The sequence below is a fragment of the Anolis carolinensis genome, unplaced genomic scaffold, assembly GCF_035594765.1.
Source record: "Anolis carolinensis isolate JA03-04 unplaced genomic scaffold, rAnoCar3.1.pri scaffold_7, whole genome shotgun sequence".
In the NCBI taxonomy this organism is placed as follows: Eukaryota; Metazoa; Chordata; class Lepidosauria; order Squamata; family Dactyloidae; genus Anolis; species Anolis carolinensis.
In genome coordinates, this window is record NW_026943818.1 from 14376155 (window position 1) to 14393228 (window position 17074).

Sequence of the window (17074 nt, forward strand, 5' to 3'; positions counted from 1 at the left end):
ACCAATTAGGGAGGTCACTGGAGCCCCTATATAGCCTGCCTCCCGCCCGGAGGCTCCGGACTTTGGGGGCCGGAGGAAGAAGAAGAAGCAGGCGCAGCATCTGTCTTCTCGGCCCTTCTTCTTTTCCCTTCTCGTTTTCTTGGAGATACTTTCTGCCCCCCCCCCCGACCACCTTTTCCCAGATTTTTTGGGGGGACCCCCTTTCAACCCAAGTATTTTTTGTGGTGGTGGTGGGTCTCTTGGGTACCGGATTCGGGGACCAGACTTCCAACTGGACCAGGTTCCGGGGACACCTCCTCGGATCCAGACTTTGATCCTGAGCTCGGTTTTGGGGGGCCCTCCTTGAGCCGGGTTTTGGGGTCTCCCCCGTCCAGCCCAAGCTTGGTTTCAGGGGTCCCTCCTTGAGACTTTGTTGATCCCTCCTTGAAGCCAGGTTTTGGGGATCCGGAGTTTGGGGTCTCACCTGTCCAGCCTGAGCCAGGTTTCAGGGAGACTTCCTTGAGACTTTGGGGATCCGTCCTTCAGACTCTGGGGATCCGTCCTTCAGACTTTGGGGATCCATCCTTCAGACTCTGGGGATCACTCCTTGAGACTTTGGCGACCCCTTCTTCTGACTTTGGGGATCACTCCTTGAGATTTTGGGGATCCGTCCTTCAGACTCTGGGGATCCGTCCTTCAGATTCTGGGGATCATTCCTTGAGACTCTGGGGATCATTCCTTGAGATTTTGGGGATCCGTCCTTCAGATTCTGGGGATCATTCCTTGAGACTCTGGGGATCACTCCTTGAGACTTTGGCGACCCCTTCTTCTGACTTTGGGGATCACTCCTTGAGACGTTGGGGATCCATCCTTTTGACTTTGGGGATCACTCCTTGAGATTTTGGGGATCCGTCCTTCAGACTCTGGGGATCCGTCCTTCAGATTCTGGGGATCATTCCTTGAGACTCTGGGGATCATTCCTTGAGATTTTGGGGATCCGTCCTTCAGATTCTGGGGATCATTCCTTGAGACTCTGGGGATCATTCCTTGAGATTTTGGGGGTCCGTCCTTCAGATTCTGGGGATCATTCCTTGAGACTCTGGGGATCACTCCTTGAGACTTTGGGGGTCCGTCCTTCAGACTCTGGAGGTCCGTCCATCAGACTCTGGAGATCCGTCCTTCAGACTCTGGGGATCACTCCTTGAGACTTTGGGGATCCCTCCTCAACCCACCCTTCCACCCTGAGCTTGCTTTCGGCGGCCGTCCCTCAGACCAGGTGTGGGCCCCCCCTTTCTTTTCCTTTCCTTGGGGGGTCCCTGTCTTCCTCCTCCTCCTGCTCCTGGGTCTTCTTCTTCTTCTTCGGCCCCATCTTTGGGTGGATGATGGGCTCGGTGCTGCCTGCGGAGGTTCTGGGCCTGAAGGGCCCCCCTCCCCCGCCGGGGCCCCTCTCCCTGGCGGAGGTCATCACCTCGGACATCCTGCACAGCTTCCTCTACGGCCGGTGGCGCAGCGCCTTGGGCGAGCAGCTGCTGGAGGGCAAGGCGGGGGCCCTGCTGGGGGGCGCCCACCCCCAGAGCCCCCCCTCGGCCGGAGGGGCCCCACAGAGCGGGAACCCCAAGACCGCCTTCACCGCCGAGGTCCTGGCCCAGTCCTTCTCCGGAGGTGAGCCGCCGTCAAGGGGCCCCGTCTCGGACCCCTTTCTCAGACCCCCCCTTAGAGAGCCAGGCTTTGGGGGCACCTTGGGGAGATTTGGGGTAGAATTTGGGGGGGGGGGAATTCAGAGATTTTGGGCAGACTACAGGGACCTTTTGCGGGGTCTTTCGGGGAAAATTTCGGAAAGATTTGAGACAGAATTCAGAGACATTTTGGAGATACCCGGGGAGAAATTTTGCAGGACTTTTGGGGAGGTTTGGGCGGAAATTTGGGATACCTTTTGGGGGGATTTTGGGGAGACTTTGCAGGGACTTTTGGGGAGGTTATGGGAGAGATCTGGGGGGAAATTTGGAGACAGAGATTTAGGGAGAAAATTGGAAGGGATTTTGGGGAGGTTTTGGGAGAGATTTGCGGGAGAATCGGGAGACGATTTGGGGAGAAAATTCAGCGAGACTTTGGTGAAATTTTCAGCGAGACTTTGGTGAAATTTTCAGCAAGACTTTCCTGAGATTTGGGAGGGACTTTGGCGGGACTTTTTGGGGAGAGATACTTTGGAGAGGGCTGGCAAGGACAATTGAGGGATTCCCGAAAGAGTGGGGAGACTTTGGGGACCACGGCGGGGACTTGTTGGGCTCTGGGTTCCGATCCCACTGAACTGCAAGCAAACGGGTTCTCTTTCACGAAACGGGACGGTGGCTCAAACTGGGGCCTGTCCTCCGTTCTTCCTCGGGATTAACATTCCCCTCTTTCGCCCCCCCTTTGGTTCCCAGAGCCCCCCTCTTTCTCGACCCACGCCCCCCCCTTTCCTGATGCCTCTTTCCCTGACTTTTTTGGCTCCTTTTCACAGCCTTGAAAGACTCCTTTGGGCGTGAAATAGGACTGGAAAGCCGAGGCCCTTTGGTTAACTTGGGCCTGACTTGGAGGAAGGGGCGGAGGGGAGGGTGGGCGGGGCGGGGGGGTGTTAATAAAATTTATTTATTAAATTTATATTCCGTTCTTCTTCCCCAGGTGCAGAATATTTAATTTATATAATTTATAATTTATTTAAAATTATGTACTGCTCTTCTCCCCCCACAGGTGGGAAAACTTAATATATATAATTATTTTATTAATTTACTTAATTTATATACCGCTCTCTTCTCGCCCAGGTGGGAAAATTTAATTTATATAATTTAATTGATAATTTATTTAATGTATATACTGCTCTTCTCCCCCAGGTGGGAAAAATTAATTTATATAATTATTTTATTAATTTACTTAATTTATATACCGCTCTTCTCCCCCCACAGGTGGGAAAATTTAATTTATATAATTTAATTGATAATTTATTTAATGTATATACTGCTCTTCTCCCTCAGGTGGGAAAAATTAATTTATATAATTATTTTATTAATTTACTTAATTGATATACCGCTCTTCTCCCCCCACAGGTGGGAAAATTTAATTTATATAAATATTGATAATTTATTTAATTTATATACTATTCTTCTCCCCCCAGGTGGGGAAAATGTAATTTATATAATTTAATTTACTTATTTAATTACTTATTAAATATTTACTTATTTAATATATTGCTCTTCTCCCCCAGGTGGGAAAATTTAATTTATATAATTATTTTATTAATTTACTTAATTTATATACCGCTCTCTTCTCGCTCAGGTGGGAAAATTTAATTTATATAATTATTTTATTAATTTACTTAATTGATATACCGCTCTCTTCTCGCCCAGGTGGGAAAATTTAATTTATATAATTATTTTATTAATGTATTTAATTTATATACCGCTCTTCCTACCCCACAGGTGGGAAAATTTAATTTATATAATTTAATTTAATAATTTATTTAATTTCTATACCGCTCTTCCAGGTGGGAAATCCCCATGGGAGCCCCACATTTCCAAAAAGGATGGAGTCGGGGTCCCCAAAGGAGGAACTAGGGGGAAAAAGTGGCCTTTTCATAGTGCCGGGCACTTAATATTTCTCTTTCTTTCTCCCTTTTTCGCTCTCTTCTTCTTCCCTTCTCTTTAAAAAAGATTACTGTTCCTTTCTTTAATGCGCCATGAAAACTCCCTTTTTTCGGGGCCTTTTCATGGGATGTCAACCAGCTAATCTCTCCCGTTTTGTCCGGGGGAAATTCCTGCGCCTTTTAACACACATTTCGGGGCCTCCCCCCCCCCCCCAAATTCCCTCTCTGAATGAACTTAGAGCCTAATGAATTTGGAATTAGCCACTTCCCTTCCCAGGGCCGTGAATCCCTTTAAACAGCGTGACAAATTGCTTTTACGGGCAGCGTTTAACCCCGGCTTTGGGACCTGCTTTTCCCAGGTATTCCCTCCGGCTTTGGCCTCAAAAGGGCGACAAAACGCTTACAGAATGACCCCTCCCCGAATACATTTCGGGGTCCTTTCAGGCCCACCACCCCGGAATACATTTCGGGGTCCTTTCGTAAGAAGGAGTCCGACAACGGCCCGCTATTTGGAGGGACACAAGAGCAAATATCTATATATATAAAAGGGTAATGACGCGTGGCCGGGCAAAGCTAGTATAATATACAATAATTTAATATATTGTATATACTTATAATATTGATAGTAATATTATAATGTAATACAATATTATACTAATAATAATATACTATAATAATATTATTTTATATCTATATATATAAAAGGGTAATGACGTTTCGGCCTAGGACAAAACAACAAAACTACACATCTCAGAAACACTAAACTTGGCAGCACAACCCCTCATCCATGCTTCTACGTTCATACAACAAAAAGCTCCAGCTACTCCAGAAAACGGCCAGGCTTTGAGACTGCAAGGCTATTCACTGCTATTCCATAAGGATTCCCATTAAGCCACAGCAACGCGTGGCCGGGCAAAGCTAGTTATTCTATAAACGAGAATATAATATCGGGGTCATTTTTGGGGTGAAGAAAAGGTTCTTTGGGGTCTGGCAGGTCCTTTTTAGGGTCTTAAGTGGGGCATTTCAATCTGTATTTCCATAGAAATAGGTAGAACCCGAATTAAAGAGAAGCTGGCCCTGGTTGCAGAGATATATATACCGTATATACTTGAGTATAAGCTGACCTGAATAGAAGCCGAGGCATCTAATTTTACCACAAAAAAACTGGGAAAACGTTGACTCAGTATAAGCCGAGAGTGGTAAATTTCAGAAATAAAAATAGATACCAATAAAATTACATGAATTGAGGTCTCAGTAGGTTCAATGTTTTTGAATATTTACATAAAGCTCAAATTTAAGACAAGACTGTCCAACTCTGATCAAATCATTATTCTCAACTTCTTCAATGTAAACGTGCTTATGTATCCTTTTAATAATAATAGAGTAAAATAATGTATGTAATAGTCATAATAATAAATAAAAATAATACATGTAGTAATAAATAGAGTAAAATAATAATTTATTATTATTGTATGACACAGCAAACAAGACAGACGTGCTGGATTTCGTATCACAAAACCACAAGTCGGACACTTCCCAAGTGTCTAGGACTGTGTGATGTATTTTTGGATGATGCGTGCAGATCCCAGTCGGGTGGCCTTTTGCAGTTGGCAGATCGTAATTTTGTCAATGTCTATTGTATTATTATTGTATTATTATTATTGTTATTATTATTATTACCGTATTATGTTTACATAGAGACTCAACATGGCTCATATGGAGTGACTCACCACTGCTTATAATAATAAAATCCCCAGGATGATATTATTATTATTATTATTATTATTATTATTATTATTATTATTATTATATTGCAATTATTATTATTACTACTACTACTACAGTATTATGTTTATATAATGGAAACTCAACACGGCTCATATGGAGCGACTCACCACTGCTTATAATATCCCCAGGATATTATTATTATTGTTATTATTATTATTATTATCATTAATGTATTATTATTATTATTACAGTATTATGTTTTTATAAAGGAGACTCAACGCGGCTCATATGGAGCGACTCACCACTGCTTATAATAATAAAATCCCCAGGATATTATTATTATTATTATTATTATTATTATTATTATTATTATTACAGTATTATTATTTTATGACACAGCAAACAAGATAGACATGCTGGATTTCATATCACAAAATCACAAGTCGAACACTTCCCAAGTGTCTAGGACTGTGTGACGTATAATTTAATTATAATTTTTATTATTATTATTATTATTATCTTTATTATCATTACTACTACAGTATTATATATGGAGCAACTCACCACTGCTTTGGGGGTTCACTATATTTCCCCTTTCACTAACACTCATTATTATTATTATTATTATTATCATCATCATCGTTATTATTTTTCATTTTACTTACAAGCGATCCATTTCCTGAGACGATCTCTGCCCTTTTTGCGAATATATATTTGGCATTTTCCTAGCAGATAATTCCCTGGGAAATGAAAACAAATAACCAATTTAAATAAAGCAAATAAAGAGAGAGGAGAATATTTTGACCCTACAAACTTGAACCTTTAGAAATGGAATAAAAATATTGTTTGGATTCGAACTCGGAGCCGATCCGCTGCCCGAATCCCAAGCCTTCGGGGACATCTGCTGGCCAAGGAGGGAAGGGGAAAAAAAGAAAAATATTTCATTTTCTTGAGCCCTGAAATCCCATTGGGATCTGCATGGACTGTATTCAGTTCTCTATTTACCCATAAATAATAATAATAATAATAATAATTATTATTATTTAATAATTATTATTAAATAATAAATTATTATTATTTAAGAACAATAATTATTTTATTTTATTCGGGCTTGGCCCCATGTAAGCCGCCCCGAATCCCTTTGGTGAGATGATGGCAAGGTATAAAAATAAATTATTATTATTATTATTATTATTATTATTATTATTATTATTATTATTATTATTTCTTTCCCGCCTCTCCCCATGGCTCACAGCATTAAAACACACTAATATTATATTATATAATTTATTTTTATTTATTTATTAGCGACATTTATATCCCGCCCTTCTCACGGTGGGTCACAGCACTAAAAACACACTAATATTATATTATATAATTTATTATTATTTATTTATTAGTGACATTTATATCCCGCCCTTCTCACGGTGGGTCACAGCACTAAAAACACACTAATATTATATTATATAATTTATTATTATTTATTTATTAGTGACATTTATATCCCGCCCTTCTCACGGTGGGTCACAGCCCTAAAAACACACTAATATTATATTATATAATTTATTATTATTTATTTATTAGCGACATTTATATCCCGCCCTTCTCACAGTGGGTCACAGCACTAAAAACACACTAATATTATATTATATTATATTATATTATTTATTGTTATTTATTTATTAGCGACGGGGACTCAGAGCGGCTTACAAATTAAATTTACATACAATATATTATTAGCATAACACAATACTGGCAATAAATTAGTATATTGTATTATATCAATATACTGTAATATGATTAGTAATATTGCATGTAATATATAATATATAATTAATATTGTTATATTGTATTAATTAGTATTATATCGTATTACAATATAATATTATCAATATTATATGTGTATACAATATATTATATTATTATATATTATTGTAAATTATATTGTGTATGTGTGTATATATAAATATATATAATTAGCATAGCATGTTATTGGAGGGAGTAAAAAGACACACTAATATTTATTTATTTAGGTATTTATTTACTATATTTATATCCTGACCTTCTCACTCAAGGCGGCTTACAGGTTATATGTACATACAATATATTATATTATTAACCTAGCACAATATAAGCATTAAATATTACTATATTGTACTATACCACTATATTGCAATATTATTAGTAATATTACATATAATCTAAATATACAATTATTAATAGTGTATTATTATTATATTGTATTACATTATAACATTATTATCAATATTATTTGTACATACAATATATTATATTATTGTATATTATATTGGGCAGCTTACAAATTATATGTACATACAATATATTATATTACTAGCTTAGCACAATATAAGCATTATATATTGCTATATTGTATTATACCACTATATTGCAATATTATTAGTCATTTTACATGTAATATAAATATACAATTATTAATAGTGTATTATAATTATTATATTGTATTACATTATAATATTATTATCAATAGTATAGTGTATTATTATTATATTGTATTACATTATAATATTATTATAAATATTATATGTACATACAATATATTATATTATTAACCTAGCACAATATAAGCAATATATATTACTATATTGTATTATACCACTATATTGCAATATTATTAGTAATATTACATGTAATATAAATATACAATTATTAATAGTGTATTATAATTATTATATTGTATTACATTATAATATTATTATCAATAGTATATGTATTTACAATATATTATATTATTAGCATACCACAGTATTATTAGTAATAATAATAACTATAATATAAATATACAATTATTAATAGTGTATTATTATATTGTATTACGTTATAATATTATTATCAATATTATATGTATATACAATATATTACATTATTAGCATAGGACAATATTATTAGTAATAATACATGTAATATAAATATACAATTATTAATAGTGTATTATTATTATTTTGTATTACGTTATAATATTATTATCAATATTATATGTATATACAATATATTACATTATTAGCATAGGACAATATTATTAGTAATAATACATGTAATATAAATATACAATTATTAATAGTGTATTATTATTATTTTGTATTACATTATAATATTATTATCAATATTATATGTATAAACAATATATTATATTATTAGCATAGCATAGTATTATTAGTAATAATACATGTAATATAATTATACAATTATTAATAGTGTATTATTATTATATTGTATTACGTTATAATATTATTATCAATATTATATGTATATACAATATATTATATTATTAGCATAGCATAGTATTATTAGCAATAATACATGTAATATAATTATACAATTATTAATAGTGTATTATTATTATATTGTATTACGTTATAATATTATTATCAATATTATATGTATATACAATATATTACATTATTAGCATAGGACAATATTATTAGTAATAATACATGTAATATAAATATACAATTATTAATAGTGTATTATTATTATATTGTATTATATTATAATATTATTATCAATATTATATGTAAATACAATATATTATTAGTATACATTCTACAAACACACATATTAAAACGCAGTTCATAAACAGGCGACGGAGTCTGAGCCAGCGGCGTGATGCTGCGGCAGAGAAGGCCAACCTCGTCTTGTGTTGTGAATGCATTAATGCAGGATTTGGCAAGGAGCCGAAGTATAAAAGCAAACGCAGGTGGCTAATTGCAAGGTCAAAATAATAACACAAGACTAATAGATGAAAAGTATTGCATTGTGTGCAACACACACTCACAAATGCATGTCTATTTGAATGAATTAAAACAAATAAATATTAAAGCAAAAAAAAAAAATACTCTAGTATAAGCCGGGTTTTTCAACCCTTCTTTAGGGCTGAAAAAAAAAAACCCCTTGGCTTATACTCGAGAGAGGATCCTGGTCGGCTTATATTCAGGTCAGCTTATACCTGAGTATATTACGGTACATTTATTATTTTTCCTATTATTGTTATTATTATATTTATTATTTTACTCTATTATTAGTTACTATTACATTTATTATAGTAACGGTAACAGAGTGGCTTACAAATTATATGTACATACAATCTATATATATAAAAGAGTGATGGCATCACGGCGACCCACAAAACAACAAAACTACAGGCCCCCCAACCTCGAAATTTGACAACACAACCCATCATCCACGGCTCTAGGTTGATACAACAAAAAGAAAAGAAAAATAAAGTCCTAATTTGAGAGAGAGAGGAATAATTGCTTTTATCCAATTGCTGCCAGTTAGAAGGCTAAGCTCCTCCAACTTGGTCTCCTAGCAACCCAATAAAAAAAAAATAAAAAAACACTAAAAAAATTAATACACTAAAATACTATAATAACAGAAAATAACTAAAAATAATACAAGAAAATAATAAAATATAATAAATAAAAATATATTTTACAATAAAATTAATTAAAAAAATGCAAATAACGTCAAATAAAAATTACACAACAATTTTTAACCAATACCACCACCACTTTGCCACAGCAACGCGTGGCCGGGCACAGCTAGTATATTATATTAGTAGCATAGCACAATATTAGCATTATACTATATTGTAGTAATATTATTAGTAATATTACATGTAATATGTAATATATAATTAATATTATTATATTGTATAATTATTACTATTATATTGTATTACATTATAATAGTATCAATATTCAAAAACATTTAACCTATGGATGTCTCAAATAATGCAATTTTATTAATATTTATTTTATTTTTGAAATTGATCCGTAGTGGCTGCATTTTCCACCCTCGGCTTATCCTCGAGTCAATAACTTTTCCCAGTTTTTTGTGATAAAATTAGGTGCCTTGGCTTATATTTGGGTCAGCTTATACTCGAGTATATATGGCAGATCAATATGTCCAAGTTCATTATTTCTAGGATCTTATTTATCCAGCATTTCGTTTACGGAATTTCTTTATTTCTCCAAGACTTGGCTACGGTCATCCTCTTAAAAATTAATTCTTGATGGTGTTGATGATGTTGTTGATTTGAGAAATGGTTTGACTTGCAAAAGGAAAACCTTCCTGATTTTGGAGCCTGGGTTCTCCTTGTTCCTTCCTTGCAGAGGTCCAGAAGCTCTCCAGCCTGGTCCTGCCTTCAGAGGTGATCATCGCCCAGAGCTCCATCCCCGGCGAAGGCCTGGGCATCTTCTCCAAGACCTGGATCAAGGCCGGCACCGAGATGGGGCCCTTCACCGGGCGCATCCTCGCCCCGGAGCACGTGGACCTCTGCAAGAACAACAACCTCATGTGGGAGGTGAGCAGGCCCTTCGGACCTTCTTCCCCTTCTTCCCCAAGGCCCTCCTGGCCCTCCAGGTTGGATCGGACCTCTTGCCTGGCGGGCCATTGAGGGGTCTCTATGGGACGCCCTTGTGGACCGTTTCTTTAAGGCACTGCCCAGGTTGGTATTCCCTTCCTCCTTCATCATCATCATCATTGTTATATTGACACAAAGAAAGATTATGACTCAGCAAACAAACTCCTCAAAGCACAGCAGACAAAGAATCAGTACAAGAAAACTGCACTACAAACTAGAGCTGACAGCTGGCACAACAATTATTACTATGATATTATTATTATTGTATGACACAGCAAACAAGATAGATTTGCTGGGTTTCGTGTCACAAAATCACAAGTCGAACACTTCCCAAAGCACAGCAGACAAAGAATCAGTACACAAAAACTGCACTACAAACTAGAGCTGACAGCTGGCGCAACAATTATTACTATTATATCATTATTATTGTATGACACAGCAAACAAGATAGATATGCTGGATTTTGTATCACAAAATCACAAGTCGAACACTTCCCAAAGCACAGCAGACAAAGAATCAGTACACGAAAACTGCACTAAAACTAGAGCTGACAGCTGGCACAACAATTATTACTATTATAGCATTATTATTGTATGACACAGCAAACAAGATAGATATGCTGGGTTTCGTGTCACAAAATCACAAGTCGAACACTTCCCAAAGCACAGCAGACAAATAATCAGTACACGAAAACTGCACTACAAACTAGAGCTGACAGCTGGCACAACAATTATTACTATTATATTATTATTATTTTATTATGACACAACAAACAAGATAGATATTCTGGGTTTCATATCACAAAATCACAAGTCGAACACTTTCCAAGCATTTAGGACTGTGTGAAACTCCACAAAGCACAGCAGACAAAGAATCAGTACAAGAAAACTGCACTACAAACTAGAGCTGACAGCTGGCACAACAATTATTACTATTATATTATTATTACTGTATGACACAGCAAACAAGATAGATATGCTGGATGTCGTATCCCAAAATCACAAGTCGAACACTTCCCAAGTGTCTAGGACTGTGTGATGTATTTTCGGATGATGCGCGCAGATCCCAGTCGGGTGGCCTTTTGCAGTTGGCAGATCGTAATTTTGTCCATGTCTATTGTTTCCAAATGCCGGCTGAGATCTTTTAGCACGGCACCCAGTGTGCCCATCACCACCGGGACCACCTGCACTGGTTTCTGCCAGAAGTCTTTGCAGTTCAATCTTGAGGTCCTGAGAGCGGCTGAGTTTTTCCTGTTGTTTTTCGTCAATGAGAAGTCTCGTTATCTTTGCGTGCTCATTCTCAAATAGTTTTGCAGGTTTGTGATCCCACCAGTTCTTTGCTGCTGGGAGGTGGTACTTGAGGCATAAATTCCAATGAATCATTTGGGCCACATAGTTGTGCCTCTGTTTGTAGTCTGTCTGTGCGATTTTCTTACAGCAGCTGAGGATATGATCCATGGTTTCGTTGGTTTCCTTGCACAGTCTGCATTTTGGGTCATCAGCTGATTTTTCGATCTTGGTCTGAATGGCTTTTGTCCTGATGTCTTGCTCCTGGGCTGCAGGGATCAGGCCTTCTGTCTCCTTCTTCAGGGTCCCATTCGTGAGCCAGAGCCAGGTCTTCTATTATTATTATTATTATTATTATTATTATTATTATTATTATTATTATTATTATTAATTGCCTTTGTCCTGATGTCTTGCTCCTGGGCTGCAAGGATCAGGCCTTCTGTCTCCTTCTTCAGGGTCCCATTCGTGAGCCAGAGCCAGGTCTTCTCCTTATCAGCTTTTCCTTCAGTTTTGTCCAGGAACTTTCCATGCAATGTTTTGTGGTGCCAGCTGTCAGCTCTAGTTTGTAGTGCAGTTTTCTTGTACTGGTTTTTTGTCTGCTGTGCTTTGAGGAGTTTCACACAGTCCTAAACGCTTGGGAAGTGTCCGACTTGTGATTTTGTGATACGAAATCCAGCATATCTATCTCGTTTGCTGTGTCATACAATAATAATAATATAATAGTAATAATAATTGTTGTTCCAGCTGTCAGCTCTAGTTTGTAGTGCAGTTTTCGTGTACTGATTCTTTGTCTGCCGTGCTTTGGGAAGTGTTCGACTTGTGATTTTGTGACACGAAACCCAGCATATCTATCTATCTTGTTTGCTGTGTCTTACAATAATAATAATATAATAGTAATAATTGTTGTGCCAGCTGTCAGCTCTAGTTTGTAGTGCAGTTTTCTTGTACTTTGCTTTACATATTCTGCCAGGGCATCTTCTTCTTCTTTGACTGCTTGTTTTATTATTATTATTATTATTTGCTGGCACACATTGGTATTCCATGTCCATCAGAGAACTAGGCATCCCAGGATGTTCTTGGGGTGGAGCGGGTGGGATTAATGTGGGATTTCATTGTCTTTGGGGATTCACACTTGTGTCTTGCGCACTTATGTGTCCTATGTGCATTCTGTGTTTGAGGAGAGGTCATGGGATCTGGGGATGGTGACCCTCTTACGATGGGATGTCTTCTCGTTTCTTCTCGTTTGATTGACGGCAGGTCTTCAACGAGGACGGGGCCGTGCGCTACTTCATTGATGCCAGCCAGGAGGACCACCGCAGCTGGATGACCTACATCAAGTGCGCCCGGAACGAACAGGAGCAGAACCTGGAGGTGGTCCAGATCGGGAACAGCGTCTTCTACAAGGCCATCGAGGTCAGACTCTGCACTTTGCCACACCTTCGATGCAGCTACACTGCCATTTAGATGTGATTTGGAACTGCTTTAGCTGCCATGGTACAAAACCTCGAAAGTCATAGTTTGCCATGCTTTAGATCAGTGGTTCTCAATCCGGGTCCCCAAATCCCAGAAATCCCTGCCAATTTACCAGCTGTTAGGATTTACACAGCTCTACGCTGTGACTTAATAATAACGTCATGCCACGAGGAGGCCAAACATCACCTGCTGCCCTGTCCCTTTAAGATTCTAACGGGGCGGAGCTGAATGACAGTTAGATTTTGTCAGTTGGTGAAGCACTGGAAGGAAGCGTAGGAAGCTAAAAGGAGCACAGAAATTGACGTCACGTCGGAACTGTGTTCAAGTTAGATTAAGAAACCAATTTAGGCATGACCGATCGATGAAAAAAATGTTTCAATTCTCGTTTCTAAAGTAGAGGGCGCTGGCGCTCCGATATAGAAAGTATTTCCGATTTTTTCACCCCAAAATTTCGGATATTTCCGAAAATTCGTAATGATTCTAAATGTTTCTAAAATGGCGGGCGCGCATGCGCAATCGCTACACACCGGGCTTGTATGGCAATCTTCCATGTGGACGCAGAGGACGTTAGCGTCCATCGTGGAAGATTCTGATTGGCCGGGGAGCGGCAGCCATATTAGGCTGCACTAAGCTCCCATTCAAGGTAGGTTGCAGAAACAATTTTTTTTAATATTAACATTAAGAGACAATTAGAGAATGGGCCAACAATGGTTCGAATTACATTGCTGGTTGCGCTGTGAGACAATGTCTCGGAATGCGTATCAAAAAGCGAGAACAATCCGAAATAATTCCGATATACGATTCAAAACGATTTTTTGGACATGTCTAGAAACCATAGAATGCCGTAATAGAGAAAGCACAGAGGCAGAACAAATACCGTATATATTCGAATATAAGCTGACCCGAATATAAGCCGAGGCATCTAATTTTACCACGAAAATAATTGACTCAAGTATAAGCCGAGATACCGATAAAATTACATGAATTGAGATATCAGTAGGTTAAATGTTTTTGAATATTTACATAAAGCTCAAATTTAAGATAAAAGTGTCCAACTCTGATCAAATCATTATTCTCAACTTCTTCAATGTACATGTGCTTATGTGTCCTTTTAATAATAATAGATGTGTGGATGGAATGAAGGAAGGAAAGGAAGGAAGAAGTCTCTGTAGTGGATGCTGGGTTTTGTAGTCCCTCCAAAAAAAAACAAAACAATGTTTTGGCAGAGATGGATCAAACAAGGCCTGGTTTGCTTTAAAGGAATGGAGCCAGTTGCCTGTTGTGGGTGTTTGTATGTGTTTGTGTGTGTTTGTATGTGGGTGTTTGTTTGTATGTGTTTGTATGTGGGTGTTTGTATGTGTTTTTGTTTGTTTGTATGTGGGTGTTTGTGTGTGTTTGTTTGTATGTGGGTGTTTGTGTTTGTGTGGTTTGTATGTGGGTGTTTGTGGGTGTTTGTATGTGTTTGTGTGTGGGTGTTTGTATGTGGGTGTTTGTATGTGTTTGTGTGTGTTTGTATGTGGGTGTTTGTATGTGTTTGTGGGTGTTTCCATGTGGGTGTTTGTATGTGGGTGTTTGTATGTTTCGTGTTTGTATGTGGGTGTTTGTATGTGTTTGTGTGTGTTTGTATGTGGGTGTTTGTATGTGTTTGTGTGTGTTTGTATGTGGGTGTTTGTATGTGGGTGTTTGTATGTTTCGTGTTTGTATGTGGGTGTTTGTATGTGTTTGTGTGTGTTTGTATGTGGGTGTTTGTATGTGTTTGTGTGTGTTTGTATGTGTGTGTTTGTATGTGGGTGTTTGTATGTTTCGTGTTTGTATGTGGGTGTTTGTATGTGTTTGTGTGTGTTTGTATGTGGGTTTTTGTATGTGTTTGTATGTGGGTGTTTGTGGGTGTTTGTATGTGTGTGTTTGTATGTGGGTGTTTGTATGTTTCGTGTTTGTTTGTATGTGGGTGTTTGTATGTGTTTGTGGGTGTTTGTATGTGTGTGTTTGTATGTGTGTGTTTGTATGTTTCGTGTTTGTTTGTATGTGGGTGTTTGTATGTGTTTGTGTGTGTTTGTATGTGGGTTTTCGTATGTGTTTGTATGTGGGTGTTTGTGGGTGTTTGTATGTGGGTGTTTGTATGTGTTTGTATGTGGGTGTTTGTGAGTATTTATATGTGGGTGTTTGTATGTGGGTGTTTGTGTGTGTTTGTGTGTGTTTGTATGTGGGTTTTCGTATGTGTTTGTATGTGGGTGTTTGTGGGTGTTTGTATGTGGGTGTTTGTATGTGTTTGTATGTGGGTGTTTGTGAGTATTTATATGTGGGTGTTTGTATGTGGGTGTTTGTGTGTGTTTGTATGTGGGTGTTTGTATGTGGGTGTTTGTGGGTGTTTGTATGTGGGTGTTTGTATGTGTTTGTATGTGGGTGTTTGTGAGTATTTATATGTGGGTGTTTGTATGTGGGTGTTTGTATGTGTTTGTATGTGGGTGTTTGTATGTGGGTGTTTGTGTGTGCAAACATGACTCCGGTGTCTCCGCCACGTGCCCGTGGAGAGCCTCCTCTCTCTCTCTCTCTCTCTCGCTCTTGAGGAGCCGCGAAAGGGCCGTGATTATCCGGCGCTTCTCCTTCCTCGCGTATCACCTCCTAATGGGAAAATAATAGCCGTGATTTTAGCGAGAGGCGAGAGAAGGGACACATATATTTTTCTCCTTAAAAGGTTTGAATGCCGTTTACGACGACGACGACGCTCTGCTCGCTCTCAGTCTCTCGGCCTTTTCTTCTTTTCTCCTCCGAAAGTGGGAAATCACTGCTCTAAGTGTCTCTCGGCGGAAAGAAAAGGCCGGCAAAGCGGCTCCGCGGCCACCGTCCCCTTGGGATTATCACCCTTCGACACCAACAAGGAAGTTTCCTTTCAAATACGGTCAATATTCACAAACCTTTGACCTACTGAAGCCTCAAATGGGATTTATTTTTATTTCAAAATTTACCTGTAGCTGCTGCCTTTCCCATACTCGAGTCAATAAGTCTTCCCCGTTTTTTTTTTTTTTTGTGGTAAAATTAGAAGCCTCTGTTTACATTCAGGTTGACTTATATTCGAGTATATACGGTATCTCTCTCCATCCTATCTAGCTTATCTAGATATCTTTCTATCTCTATATAATCTCTCTCTCTCATATCTATTTCTCTCTCTTTCTCTATCTGTGGTTCATTTTCTCTCTCTCCATCCATCCATCCAATCTCTCTCTAATCTATATCTATATCTATATCTATCTATCTATCCATCCATCTATCTATATCTAGCTATCTCATCTCTCTATCTCTCTATCTCTCCTCCTATCTCTATATAATATCTCTCTCTCATCTATTTCTCTCTCTTTCTCTATCTGTGGTTCATTTTCTCTCTCTCCATCCATCCATCCAATCTCTCTCTAATCTATATCTATATCTATCTATCTATCTATCTATCCATCCATCTATCTATATCTAGCTATCTCATCTCTCTATCTCTCTATCTCTCCTCCTATCTCTATATAATATCTCTCTCTCATCTATTTCTCTCTCTTTCTCTATCTGTGGTTCATTTTCTCTCTCTCCATCCATCCATCC

At 37.9% G+C, this 17074-nt stretch overlaps 2 protein-coding genes across 3 annotated transcripts in view; one reads left to right on the forward strand and one right to left on the reverse strand.

Annotated features, from left to right (window-relative positions):
- The window catches only part of prdm12 (PR/SET domain 12), a 24745-nt gene continuing 7671 nt past the window's right edge, over positions 1-17074 (forward strand). Inside the window, exons 1-3 of the mRNA XM_062959048.1 lie at positions 1-1641; positions 10480-10670; positions 13274-13429. Coding sequence (XP_062815118.1) covers positions 1359-1641; positions 10480-10670; positions 13274-13429 — 630 coding nt within the window. The 5' untranslated portion in view covers positions 1-1358. The remainder of the gene's footprint in view (positions 1642-10479; positions 10671-13273; positions 13430-17074) is intronic.
- The window catches only part of LOC134292995 (mucin-2-like), a 27842-nt gene continuing 16501 nt past the window's right edge, over positions 5734-17074 (reverse strand). Inside the window, exon 2 of one of the 2 annotated variants that reach the window (XR_010000065.1) lies at positions 5734-6066. Coding sequence is in view for 1 of the 2 variants with exons in the window: in XM_062959047.1 (XP_062815117.1) it covers positions 14744-15988 (1245 nt within the window). In the remaining variant the exon portion in view is untranslated. Of the gene's footprint in view, positions 6067-14277; positions 16112-17074 lie in introns of those variants that run through there. The other variant, XM_062959047.1, reaches the window with a different exon arrangement.